General features: G+C 37.0%; 3 protein-coding genes across 4 annotated transcripts; 2 read left to right on the top strand and 1 right to left on the bottom strand.

Moving 5' to 3' along the window:
* Positions 1 to 4,398, top strand: LOC120412834 (phospholipase A2 group XV-like). The gene is made up of 5 exons (XM_039573442.2): positions 1 to 257; positions 750 to 1,352; positions 1,669 to 1,840; positions 1,895 to 2,017; positions 3,963 to 4,398. Exons 1-5 carry the CDS (start codon positions 101 to 103, stop codon positions 4,183 to 4,185), a joined length of 1,278 nt encoding a protein of 425 aa, XP_039429376.1. The 5' UTR covers positions 1 to 100; the 3' UTR covers positions 4,186 to 4,398.
* Positions 4,399 to 4,491: 93 nt separating this feature from the next.
* Positions 4,492 to 6,422, top strand: LOC120412833 (phospholipase A2 group XV-like). 2 transcript variants are annotated; one of them, XM_052709066.1, is made up of 5 exons: positions 4,492 to 4,598; positions 4,630 to 4,792; positions 5,011 to 5,385; positions 5,441 to 5,840; positions 5,896 to 6,422. In XM_052709066.1, exons 2-5 carry the CDS (start codon positions 4,633 to 4,635, stop codon positions 6,239 to 6,241), a joined length of 1,281 nt encoding a protein of 426 aa, XP_052565026.1. In that variant the 5' UTR covers positions 4,492 to 4,598; positions 4,630 to 4,632; the 3' UTR covers positions 6,242 to 6,422. The 2 variants fall into 2 exon arrangements, with proteins under 2 accessions (XP_052565026.1, XP_052565027.1); XM_052709067.1 differs by having other exon boundaries at positions 4,566 to 4,792.
* Positions 6,423 to 7,778: 1,356 nt separating this feature from the next.
* On the bottom strand, positions 7,779 to 10,348 carry LOC120412845 (phospholipase A2 group XV-like). Its single transcript, XM_039573468.2, has 5 exons — positions 10,068 to 10,348; positions 8,838 to 9,209; positions 8,368 to 8,767; positions 8,185 to 8,307; positions 7,779 to 8,109 (listed from the first exon to the last, which is right to left on the bottom strand). The coding sequence occupies exons 1-5, from the start codon at positions 10,228 to 10,230 to the stop codon at positions 7,884 to 7,886; spliced, it is 1,284 nt and encodes a 427-aa protein (XP_039429402.1). The 5' UTR covers positions 10,231 to 10,348; the 3' UTR covers positions 7,779 to 7,883.
* Between the last annotated feature and the right edge of the window lie 1,837 nt (positions 10,349 to 12,185).

The following is a 12,185-nucleotide window of genomic DNA, read 5'->3' as shown; positions in this document are numbered from 1 at the left end:
CTTTCTCGTCTGGTTGAATTCGGAAGTGTTTCCATTTCTCTCATTCTCTTGGTTGATACACTTTTTGTTCTATCGATCCAGAATAATTTTCTATTGTACCATGAAGCTGGTTCCGGTGCTTCTGCTGCTGATGGTGGCATCAGCAGCGTATGGAACTATATTTGGCAATGGAGTTAAGTTTGTGCAGGATTTGGCAGGGAAATTGCGCCGGAGAAATTATAAGGACTTCCAGAGGAAGCTTTCGCCGGTGATTTTCGGTGAGTAACTGCAGACGATGCAGGTAGAATAGTTCAAGGTCAATACTATTAGGGTGCAATCAATGATCTGTAGTACAAGATATAATCATAGTTTCACGTGCAGAATGTCACCGTGATGTTTGTTACAAAAAAAAGCTCACATGCAAATTGTGTTCTTCCACTTTCGTAAACTATTTGCGTCACCACATACGGTAGAAAGCAAGCTATATATTGCTTAGTACGTCCAGTACTACACTGTAATCGCCAACGGCGGCCAAGCATGTTACTAAAGGCCAACGACGCCCAAGTTGAACTTCTAGACGGGGAGAGGATTACTGCTGATAATGCGAAAAACATCAGTCGAGTCTCGCACGGTTCACGATTGACCTCCATTTATTGTACTTAAACTGGCGTGATGACGATGAACTAGATTAAGCCTTATTGAAATGTTTTCGTCTTGGGATAAACTAATTTTCAAGCAATGACTCATACGCACTTCTTTGTCCATTTTAGTTCCGGGTGATGGAGGCAGTCAAATGGACGCAATCATCAACAAGGTGGACACTGTCCACTTTTTCTGCCAGAAATCAACTGATACGTACTTTAACCTGTGGCTAAACAAGGAACTGCTAGTGCCATTTGTTATCGACTGCTGGATTGATAACATGAGACTGGTGTACAATAGTACGACGCGCAAAACGGAGAATGCTCCAGGCGTGACGACTAGGATTCCGGGTTTCGGATCTTCGGAGCCTGTCGAGTGGATCGATCCCTCGCACGCCAGCGTCGGAGCTTATTTCGTCAACATTGGAAACGCCCTCGTGCAGAACGGTTACAAGCGGGACGTCTCAATCCGAGGTGCACCGTACGATTTTCGTAAGGGACCCAGCGAGAACAAGGAATGGTTCATCAAGGTGAAACATCTCGTCGAAGAAACGTACACGATAAACGACGATCAGCCAATCACCTTCATTGTGCACAGCATGGGAGCACCGATGACGCTGCTCTTCCTGCAGATGCAAAGCCAGGAGTGGAAGGACAAACACATCAAACGGGTTATCTCGCTGGCCGGTGCCTGGGGTGGCAGTGCGAAGGCCATCAAATGCTACGCCGTAGGTGCGCGATGGAATTGCATGCATGTTTCCCTATCAATGATCCTTTTTCTAAATTTCATTTTATTGATGAATTTTCATGAGGATTAGCTTTGATTGTTTTTTAAGTGAATCAAATTATAATGTTTGTGCTAAATGAGAGATAATTTCAACTTCAGACCCCATGATGATTCAAATATCCACAACCACTTAGCACACACTTTAGATTGACATGAATAACAAAAATAACAAACAAAGCTAATTAAATTACGAACTAGCAACTATTGCAAAAAAGATTTAGTTCAACTGGATAAATGGTAAATCGAAAATATTTATTCAAGGAGACGATTTGGGTGCGTTCGCCCTGAGCGGTAAGGTCATGCGGGCGGAACAAATAACGAACCCATCGTTGGCGTGGCTGATGCCGAACCCGATGATCTGGAAGCCCAACGAGGTGATGGTGCGGACGCTGTCTCGGGTGTACACCATGGACCAGATGGAGGATTTTTTCAAGTAAGTTGTTTCAAAACTTTTTAGTTATAGTAACGATTTGAATCCACTTTTTAGGGACATTAATTTCAACGATGGCTGGGAAATGCGAAAGGATTCGCTTCCGTATGCGATGAACTTTTCCGCACCAGGAGTGGAGATTTACTGTCTGTATGGAACAGGGATTGATACGGTTGAAAAGTAAGTTGGGCCCAGTCTTCCCATCCTCTTTAAAAAGAGTATTTATTTGAAACTGTCAATTTCTCCAGTTTGTCGAAATTAAATCTCATTGATCTGAAAGATATTTAAAACTCTAACCATAAAGAAGTTCGTGGATTAGCTATAATATGAACAAAGTCTGTGATATATTCAGCGTAAAAATCCCGAGCAGGTGGAAATAACTGTAAAGGTTAAAGTTCTGTTATGTCAGGAGGTCAGAACTTGTTAGCTGTTATAATAAACACATTATAATAACAGAAGTTGTTTCGAATAATAACTCATTCTGTTGTCAACAATTATTACAAGAAAATTCTTTAACAAAGAAATGTTCATGATAACTCAATTTGGTATTGGTGCGATATGATTTTTGCGCTGATAGATAACTGATTTTGTTATTGATTTCTTAATATTAGCTTATTTAGAATTTAAATATTATTGCTTGGTTTCAATATACAACATATTTTCAAATGCGAATAAATTTTGTTCAACACTTGAAAAAATAAAAAAAATATCAGAGACCTGGCACTACATTTTCGATCAAACTGTTGGATTCTTGTTATTATTGATATACAGTACTTGTTCAGTAACTGGGCTGAACAAAAAATAACGAGGGGACCACCGATGCATTATATTTTCCTGATGATATATAAAAATAAAAGTTAATCATATTTATTTACAATGCTTACTTTTCATATTTCTTTTATTGTGACTTGAAATAATATAATAGTTTGATTTTTTTTATTGAACATGATTATTGCATCCATTAACCCCTCGGTCATTTCGTTTTTTTTACGTTTGTCTGCTTTTTAACTGGGCCACGGCCCAGTTATCGAGCGCCCTATTAAAAAGCAGCCCAGTTACCGAACAACTACTGTACCAATATTTAAAAGAGTATAGAATTAAAAAAATCAAAATTCATATTTCTTACTTTTAAAAAATTTTCTGGTACAAAGACCGAAATAAAATGCATGTTTAGCAAAATAACAAAAAAAAAGACAAATTGGGTTATGGACACTTAGAATATTTTTAACAAGTTGTTGATTTTGTTAGGGGGGGTATATATGTTAGGGATTTCGTTAGGGGGTCATGTCAATAATTTAAAAAAATCATTTTTCAAACTTTTCAGTTTATAAAAAAGTTTTGGTATAAAGTCCACATTATATGGCCAAAATAATGTCCTTGACAAAATTGAGCAAAATTTTCCCACAGTTCTATTATTTCTATTATTTTTTATTTAGCAAAAAAAAATTATAAAGAAATGGGTTATGGGAAATTGGCAAAAAATTTGCCCATATTTAAAGAAAAATTCAACAATAAAAAATAATAACCAATTAATTTTTTGAAAGTTGGAAAATCACATAAATAAAGCGATCAATCATTGAATGTTTTCCCATAGTCCATTCTTTGAGTTGCTATCTTGGTTGCTATTGTTTTACTCTCTCATAACATCTGTTTAATAAGAATTTTTAGACTATTCAATTAAATTTTTTATCAACAGAGCTTAAATCTAAAATTTCCTTTGGCCTTATTTTTTACCTACCAAATGCATTTTATTAAATGAATACAGAAAATCAGAAAACAAACGTTAATAAGTCTTTCATAGAGCAATGTTACTTTAAATTAATTCCCTAAACTTAAGAAAAATTAAAAAATGCTGAAAAATTTAGCAGGAAGGAACATTTCAGGCCAAATCAAATAATTAAGTGTATATAAACTTTTTTTTTTTTATGAGGTAAAATAAATAATTCAAATAAACTTAAAATTTTGACTTAATTTTCCAATATTTTGAGAAAAGGGTTATCTGAAAATGCTCCACAATGGTAACAGTTTTTTCAACGTCAAGAGATTTTTTTTTTTTTAAATAATGTACTGACCCTTTAAAAAATATTGTGATGGCCTTATATTTGTCAATTTCTACTTTTTTCAGCCTAAACTACGAAAAAACGTACGATCTGTCCGGCAAGCCGACGCTGGTGATGGGTGATGGCGACGGTACCGTCAACCGACGATCGCTGGAAGCCTGCCAGTACTGGAACGGCCAGCAGAAGCAGCCGGTGCACCTGCAGGAGTTCCCCGGAGCCGACCACATGCAAATCCTGGCCAATCTGGCCGTCATGGACCGAATCGTGAAGGTGTTGCTTTTCGAGTAGAGGGCGCGTGTTTTTTTTTTATGCGGAAAATAGAGAACATGAGACTTGATGAGTGGGAATCGTAATTGAAAGACGCTGATATATGAGCTTTGTTTTTAATGATTTAGCAAGTTTGCGTGTTTAGAGCAGTAGTTTACGTGCGTAAATGTTTTTTAAACCTCAAAATATAATTTAAGTTGAATAAACAAACTATCTTTGAACAAAATAAAAAAACGATCGTTTCTACCATAATTTTGCTGCATGTTTCTGGTGAGTATCGTTATACCCTGTTATACCACTTTCTCTGAGTTCCATTTCCCTGTTTCGTTGAGTTCTGCTCAGGTCTTCTGTACTTGGCTATTGTAGGATTAATTGTGTTTCGAATCTTGTTGCGAACGGTAGTGGTCTGATGTGCTCTAAAGAATCGTCTTCAACAGTGCCAAAGTGTGGAAAAAATTGTCAAGAGCGATGAAATTTTTACTAGCGCTGGTTGCGTGCCAGCTGCTGGCGACTTCCTCCGGGATGAACGTCTACAGCGTTGGAGAAGTGGAATACATAGAAAACTTGGACCTTCAATTGTCGGAAGCATTCGCTGCTCCGAAGAAGCAACTTTCACCGGTGATTCTGGGTAAGTTTAATATGAAACAAAATGTTTTACTAACTGTAGAGGCTCATTGTGTTAAATATTAAGGCAATTGTTTCCTCTGAACAAAAAGAATAACAGTTTTGTAAAGCTACACCATTTTGTAAAATTTCGCCATTTTGTGAATTTTCGCCATTTTGTAAAAAACTTCATCAAAACTATTCTTTGCGCATAATTTCAATCACTACAATCTCTCCCAACAGTTCCAGGAGCTGGTGGGAGTCGGCTGGATGCCCTGCTGGACAAGCCCAAGGTGGTCAACCTGCTCTGTGAGCGTAAAACTGATCGATTCTTCAACATCTGGTTCAACAAAATGCAGATGATGCCGTGGGCCATCGACTGCTGGGCGGACAATCTGCGGCTCGAGTACGACTGGACCACGCGGAAGACAGTCAATTCGCCCGGTGTCACTATCAGCGTTCCTGGCTGGGGATTTGCCGAGACAGTTGAGTGGAACGATCCGGCACACTCGCTATTCACCGGGTACTTTGTGAACGTTGTGAATGCCCTGGTTCAGCTCGGTTACCGACGGGAGGTTTCGATTCGAGGAGCGCCGTACGACTTCCGGAAGGCACCTTGTCAGTTTTTGAGTATTCCTTGCTTTTGGCTATTAGTAACTTTACTTATTTTCAGTTGAGGACGAACTCTTTCCCATCAAACTGAAGCATCTCGTTGAAGAAACGTATGAGATGAATGCAAACACCCCGATCACCTTCATCGTGCATAGCCTCGGAGGACCGAAGATCTTGCACTTTTTGCAACGCCAAACTCAAGAGTGGAAGGACCAATATGTCCGGCGTGTTATTTCCCTGTCCGCTGCATGGGGTGGTGACGCGAGCTCGCTGAAAACTTTAACCGTTGGCGAAGATGCTGGCATTTTCATCATTAAGAGCAAAGCCATGAAGACCATGTTCGGATCGGCCTCTTCGATGGCTCGTCTCATGCCCAGTCCCCTGTTCTGGAAGGCAGACGAAGTGCTGGCCAAAACCAACAAGCGCTCGTTCACCGTGAAAGATTACGAGGAGTTCTACAAGTAAGTGTTGAAAAACCCCCATAATTTCAAGCTTCTAATTCACTATCAATTTCAGAACCATCGGCTTCCCTGAAGGTTGGGAAATGTACAAGGACGCCCTGCCCTACATCCAGAACTTCACCGCACCGGGAGTTGAGGTGTACTGCTACTACGGATCGGAAGTGAAAACCCTCGAAAAGCTCGACTTTGGCTGGTCGCATGACATGTCCGGTACCCCGAAGATCGAGTTCGGTGCCGGTGATGGGCTGATCAACGAGCGTTCGCTGGAAGCGTGCAAAATCTGGACCGATGAGCAGAAGCAACCGGTCCATGCCAAGGCGTACCCGCGCGTCAACCACATGACCATTCTATCGAACCGAAACGTGCTGCGCGACGTGGCCCAGCTGGCGGCTTCTGGGTGAAGTGTGGATGCGATAGGCACATGGTAACATTTTTTTTAATTTTTTGTAAGACCATGTTTAAATGTGACTTTTTGAAGAAATTAATTTATGTTAGTGTTGTAAAATGATTGACATTGTAAATTGTGCATACCAAAAGATTCGAACCATACAAATATTAAATAAAGAAAGACAGTTATTAAAAGCAAAACTAAAATTTACATTTTCCTTCTTCTTATCTTTAAGATGAACATGCGTAACACACCATACATGTTGGTTGATAAAGTCCCCCGTTTTTAAGTAATTGCCTTTGCCATTTAGTTTTGTTGTTTTTGTTTAGTTAAAAACTTGGATGAAGATTTTTTTTGTTCAAAAATGTGATCATCTTCGCTAATTCTGGAATTATGTTTTCTAATAGTTTATAAAATATTCAACAATTTTGCAATAAAGCCTTTTTGAAAAAATATTAAGTGGGTACCTGGAAACAGCCTAAACGGAGCTACGATTTCATCATCTTATTTTCAACTAATGATATCTCTACAGATATTCGACCGATATTTAAATTTTCAAAAAAATTATTTAATGTTTTCCGATCCCGCGAAATGTTTCAAATAACGCCTTTTATTTGAAAATGGTCAAAAATAAAAAGCTTTCAAAATTTCAAAATAGTTTTATAATTGCTTCAAATTATTTTAGCTCGGAAATTTTCACAAAACATTCACCTTTTCATTTTGGATTTTTTTTCGAATTGTTGTTTAGATATCATCATTTGAGACATAAAGGCAATTTGGTTGACGATGCTTGTAATGATAGATTTTTTTAATTAACCTTAAAATGACTATTCTTTTTCATGTACAAATTTTTTTTTTTAAACGTTCCAATGATTAGAAGTTAGCAAAAATGCTTTATAAGCTACCACATTTGCTAAGCAATCATAAGTTTTAATAAATTGTTTACCCAAAAAAAATCGAGAGTAAACATGTTCAACATTATTAGCAACGCAGGAAAATGCTCAGGAAAATATACAGTTGATTTAATTCAATTGTGCTGAAATTTTTGAATTAAAATTTTTGAATAAGATTTCAATTGAGAAAAAAGGGTACATTCATATTACAAAATAAGTTTTCAAAAAATCTTGCTTAAAATATTTTTAAACGCGTTCAAAACATGCTAAAAATGATACACTGAAATAAAAAAAAAGTATCAAGTTCCTAAATTCTAGGAATTTTGGCTCCTTTCCCTATTCAGTAATTGGGTTTTTTTGGATAACTTAATACGAAAAGGAGGCAAAATTCCTATAATTAAGGAATTTGGTTAAAATTAAGGATATTCTTCTCATGCGTTTGAGAAGGTACAAGAGCTTGTTTCATTTGTGTTGGGTTGGCTTATTTTTTCCATTCTAGATTCAGTTATTTGGATAATTGCTTGAAATTATGTTGAGAGATATTTTTAACCAAAAATAAAACAGATATTTTTATTTTATCATAAGGTTATTTATTTTATAATTTACTGTTTGTCCTATCACTTTATCAATAGATATCACAAAAAGGTGTGCATTGAACACAAAATTACATTACTGAGTTACACTTAAAAGTCTGGTTTTGAAAAATGTCACAAGGTTAGCACACAATCATAAAAAATATCAATCAACTGTTATCACAATCGCTTATTTGCCACCTGCCAGCAGAGTGACCACATCCCGCAGCACGTCGACGTTGGCCAGGATACCCATGTGGTCGGCCTTCGAATACTTGGTCGCGTTCACCAGCTGCTCCTGCTGTCCGATCCACATCTGGCATGCCTCAAGCGACTGCAGGTTGACCGTGCCGTCGCCGTCTCCAAACACCGGGGTCGGCGTATCCGTAAGGTCCGACGATGATCCGTAGTCCAGTCTGGAAGGTTGGGTAGATAAGAAAAGATACGGGTTAGTTTGGAGAATTAGGCAACCCTGGGCTGGTACCAATTACCTCTCAATGGTGTTCACATCCGAGCCATAGTAGCACTGTACTTCAACGCCAGGGGGAGAGAAGTCCTGGATGTAAGGCAGAACGTCCTTGTACATTTCCCAACCTTCCGGGTGATTGATTCCTCTGTAATTAAAAGAGTGATTAGAACGCAATGATTGTGGCGATTTGATGCAAGGGACTTACTCGTAAAATGCTTGGTAATCATTAACCGTATACGAACGACTGGCCGTGCTGATCAGCACTTGATCGGGCTTCCAGAACAACGGGCTTGGCATTAGGTAGGCCAACGATGGCGTTGACGTGAGCATCTTCTTAACTGGAGTACTGAGAACGAATGTATTGCTGAAATCTTCTCCAATAGTGTAGACCTTCATTGATTTGACGCTTCCACCCCAGGCTCCGGCAAGCGAAATCATCCGCTTGATATACTTGTCCTTCCACTCCTGGCTCATCTGGTGCAGGAAGTTCAGCGTCATTGGACCTCCGTAGCTGTGCACAATCAGTGTCACGGGTGTGTTGTTGTTGATTATGTAAGCTTCCTCTACCAGGAATCGCATCTTGATCGGGAAGTGGACATCTTCATCTGGAATTGAGGCAATAAGGTTGATATTAAGATCAATGCTCAATCAAGATAAACCGAATCAACTACTTACTCGGTGCCTTTCGGAAGTCGTACGGGGCTCCACGAATGGAAACACCGCGATGATATCCATTCTGGACCAAAGCGTTGGCCAGATTTACGTAGTACGCACTGACGGCGGCGTGAGAAGTATCGATCCACTCGACGGTTTCAGAGTAACCCCAGCCTGGGAATCGAATCGTAACTCCGGGCGAGTTGGACGTCTTACGGGTCACATTGTTGTACACTAGCCGCAAGTTGTCCGACCAACAGTCAATGTCCCACGGAGCCAGCTGTTCCTTGTTCAGCCAGATGTCGTAGAACTGATCCGTTTTGCGGTAACACCCAAAGTCCGCGGCGGTTTTGTCCAGGTTGGCATCGATACGGCTACCGCCATCGCCGGGAACTGAAAATAGAATGTTATCCTTGTAATATTTTTCATTGATGGAGTTACTTTGACAAAGTTAAATTTGCATTATTCCAATTTGGTGCATTAAATTCACGCGTTTCTTTATGATCAATATTGCATACTTATCCAAAATCATTATCCTGCGTTAAATACAAAATGGCTACACTAGAGTATGCCGTTTGAATTAATTTACTATCTAGCATTTTTATTATCTGTTTATAATAAATGTCTTACCGAAATCTTGTTGTATAAAGGAAGTGGATTCAAATCATTTCATTAATACTTGAATGTTAAAGACTCTAACAGAGATACCTAAAACATCTTTATTTAATTAGGAATTTTGTAAAATGGCTGCATATTACATTATCTTATTTCCAAAGAAGCTTTCAGCTAAATAAAAAATGGAGAATGTTTTGTGTTAAATAACAATAAAAAATCACTATTGTTTTATTGTATATTGTTATGAGGCTTAAAATGCTAAAATGAACTGTAGTTTTTTCGTTGGTTTTTTAAATACTATAATATAATTTCAAAATGATGGACCTAACTAGGCATTCATTACGTAAAGGTAGAACAAAGCTATTTTTTTATTCCATATCTCAAGTAGTACTTTTTTTCACATCAAAACAAAATGGCTTTACGTTCATTTTGTTTGAGGGACGGCTATTGTCTGCAATATTAACACTCTTTTCATATAACAAAATTATAAAAATAGATGAAGAAATTTTTTAACAAAACTGCTTTGTATTAACTTCTTGGAGAATGAAGGACACTTAAGCAATGGTGAAAACTATTGCAATTTTTAAGCAAATCAAACTATTGTCTCACATTTCTGCCCATAATTCGTACACTTACCAAGAATAACCGGGGATAGTTGCTGCTGTTGCTGGTCAGAGGACTTGGCCAGCTTCAAGTCCAAATTCTCGAGGTACTTGACCTGATTAAAACCGTACAAGCTGAGGGTCCAAGAGGTGGGCGCCGCAAGCAGGCACGCTGCCAATGCCAGCAGGAACCGCATTTCGGGAGAAATTTAACACTTGCACTTTTAAATTGTGGGAACACATGTAAAATTGCTGTACCGTTTGCGACAAGATTCAAAATTAATGTGACCGATCATCGAGTCGAGATGTCGGTCGAAGGTTTCTGTCGTGAAGGAAAACAATGACCGACGGATCTCAAATTTGAACAATGCGAATAATTTTTTTTTTCGTTATGAAATGTATGAGTTCCAGAGCTCACTTCAGATTGTGACTTGTAAAATAAAGGATAACTTCGTTTCACTTGCCATCGATTTTTGCCATAAAATGTGTACAGACTTTAGCGACAAAATAAGTATGTTAGGGGAAGAAAAATAACCGAGAAATTAAACAAGTACTAGGCCCAGATTTGACAAATCACTTAAAATGAAATTTTACACCATATTTAACGATAATGTTATCAGTTTAGAAAGAGCCGCGTGATACAAACTTTTAAGACTATGCAAAATCTTTGTGGTTCTGATTATTTGTTAAATATTTCAGTGCTGTGTATTTTTTTTTGCATATCTTTGCTGGACATTGTTTGTATACTTTTAATTAGAGTGATAAATACTTTGTCCATTTACTTCTTTTAATAAAAGAAGTAATTTTGCATCACTTGTTCGTCCAGAGATGTCCATAAAAATACAAAAGTGCTTGGAAAATATTTTAAAATTTGTATTTTAGGTAAGGTTGGTACAATTTATTAATTTCCATTTAAATAGAAGTTTCTTGTTGTACCTATTTAAATTTTCAATAAATTATTTCAACCAAAACATAACAATTCAAACAATCGTTACCTATTAGTTATTGATGATATTTCTTTTCCTTCCCTTAACTCAATCAATCAACTAATCAAAAGCAAAAGAATGCATTAATTAGTTAAAATTTGAGACCACATCATTAAATTTATTTAAATGAATAAGTTATGTATCTACAAAAAAACATTCGTAAGCAATTCGTAAATTTACTAAATTGAGAATCACGAGGGAATTAGTTCAATTTAATTATAGGTTTCTGTTATATTTTATTTCTGATAATTTATTCCTCTTTTTTAGGCATGCTTGTTTTGTTTTATTTTTCAATCATTCAAACTTTTTTCAAGAGAACAAAACAGTTTAAATTTCCATGAATCCAGGGAATAATTACTGGATAAATCGCAAAACTGTCGAAAAAAAACACCCTAGATTAGTTTTGGTATATGAATGTTCCGTAAACCGCGGTAAGATTGATAGCCGGGGTGACATTGATAGAGTCAAGATTGTATGCAAGGTGAAAAATACGAATTAAATACTAACGAAATGGTATGGAACCATACTGAGCTTGGTAAAGAAGTGTGCAAAATATCTCATGAATTAGTTTTCAACTAATTTTGGAAAAAGTGAGTTAACTATAAATATGAAAACATTATTGAAAAGATTATTTGAATATCCGCAAAGTGTCATGATTTTCTCAAAGAAAGTTTATTTGAATCGGAAACAGACTGCATCAATGGATTCTTCTGACAATTTTACGCTGAAAACAGTTAAAATTAGTTTTAAGTGTTATTGAAATAAATTTCAAAAATATCTTTCGATTTATTGGCATTTTCAGTTAATAAATTTTTAAAATATATGAATCAGGATTCAACATTAATTTTGGAGGCCGCAAATGTCCCCCGGTTTACGGTTGTTAAAAATATTTTTTTCCCAAAATCATTGATATGTTTTGAATAAATATGCGATCGTTATTTTTGTTAATTTTTGGTAAAGTTATTCGTTTTGGTAGAAGCTTTTAAGTTAGTTTTGGTTTTGAAAAGACTTTCAATTTGTTTTAAGATAGTGTCGATTCTTGTCCATCTAATAAATAAAATATTCCCAATAATTTCTGATCTCTATACTGCCGTTCTACGCATAATTGTCCCATGTTCAAAAAAGTGCAACTGAGAAAAATACGATTGAAATTTTTCGACCGATTT

This window comes from Culex pipiens, chromosome 2 (genome assembly GCF_016801865.2).
Source record: "Culex pipiens pallens isolate TS chromosome 2, TS_CPP_V2, whole genome shotgun sequence".
Classification (NCBI taxonomy): Eukaryota; Metazoa; Arthropoda; class Insecta; order Diptera; family Culicidae; genus Culex; species Culex pipiens.
This window is presented reverse-complemented; position numbering and strand designations above follow the sequence as displayed.

Excerpts from the sequence above, each read along its gene's own strand:
- LOC120412833 (XM_052709066.1), top strand. The coding sequence starts at position 4,633 with ATGAAATTTTTACTAGCGCTGGTTGCGTGCCAGCTGCTGGCGACTTCC. Across the intron at positions 4,793-5,010 it reads ACTTTCACCGGTGATTCTGG|TTCCAGGAGCTGGTGGGAGT; the intron begins GTAAGTTTAATA and ends CTCTCCCAACAG. Across the intron at positions 5,386-5,440 it reads CGACTTCCGGAAGGCACCTT|TTGAGGACGAACTCTTTCCC; the intron begins GTCAGTTTTTGA and ends ACTTATTTTCAG.
- LOC120412845 (XM_039573468.2), bottom strand. The coding sequence starts at position 10,230 with ATGCGGTTCCTGCTGGCATTGGCAGCGTGCCTGCTTGCGGCGCCCACC. Across the intron at positions 9,210-10,067 it reads ACTATCCCCGGTTATTCTTG|TTCCCGGCGATGGCGGTAGC; the intron begins GTAAGTGTACGA and ends TTCTATTTTCAG. Across the intron at positions 8,110-8,184 it reads GATGTGAACACCATTGAGAG|ACTGGACTACGGATCATCGT; the intron begins GTAATTGGTACC and ends CCAACCTTCCAG.
- LOC120412834 (XM_039573442.2), top strand. The coding sequence starts at position 101 with ATGAAGCTGGTTCCGGTGCTTCTGCTGCTGATGGTGGCATCAGCAGCG. Across the intron at positions 1,353-1,668 it reads CATCAAATGCTACGCCGTAG|GAGACGATTTGGGTGCGTTC; the intron begins GTGCGCGATGGA and ends TATTTATTCAAG. Across the intron at positions 2,018-3,962 it reads GGGATTGATACGGTTGAAAA|CCTAAACTACGAAAAAACGT; the intron begins GTAAGTTGGGCC and ends TACTTTTTTCAG.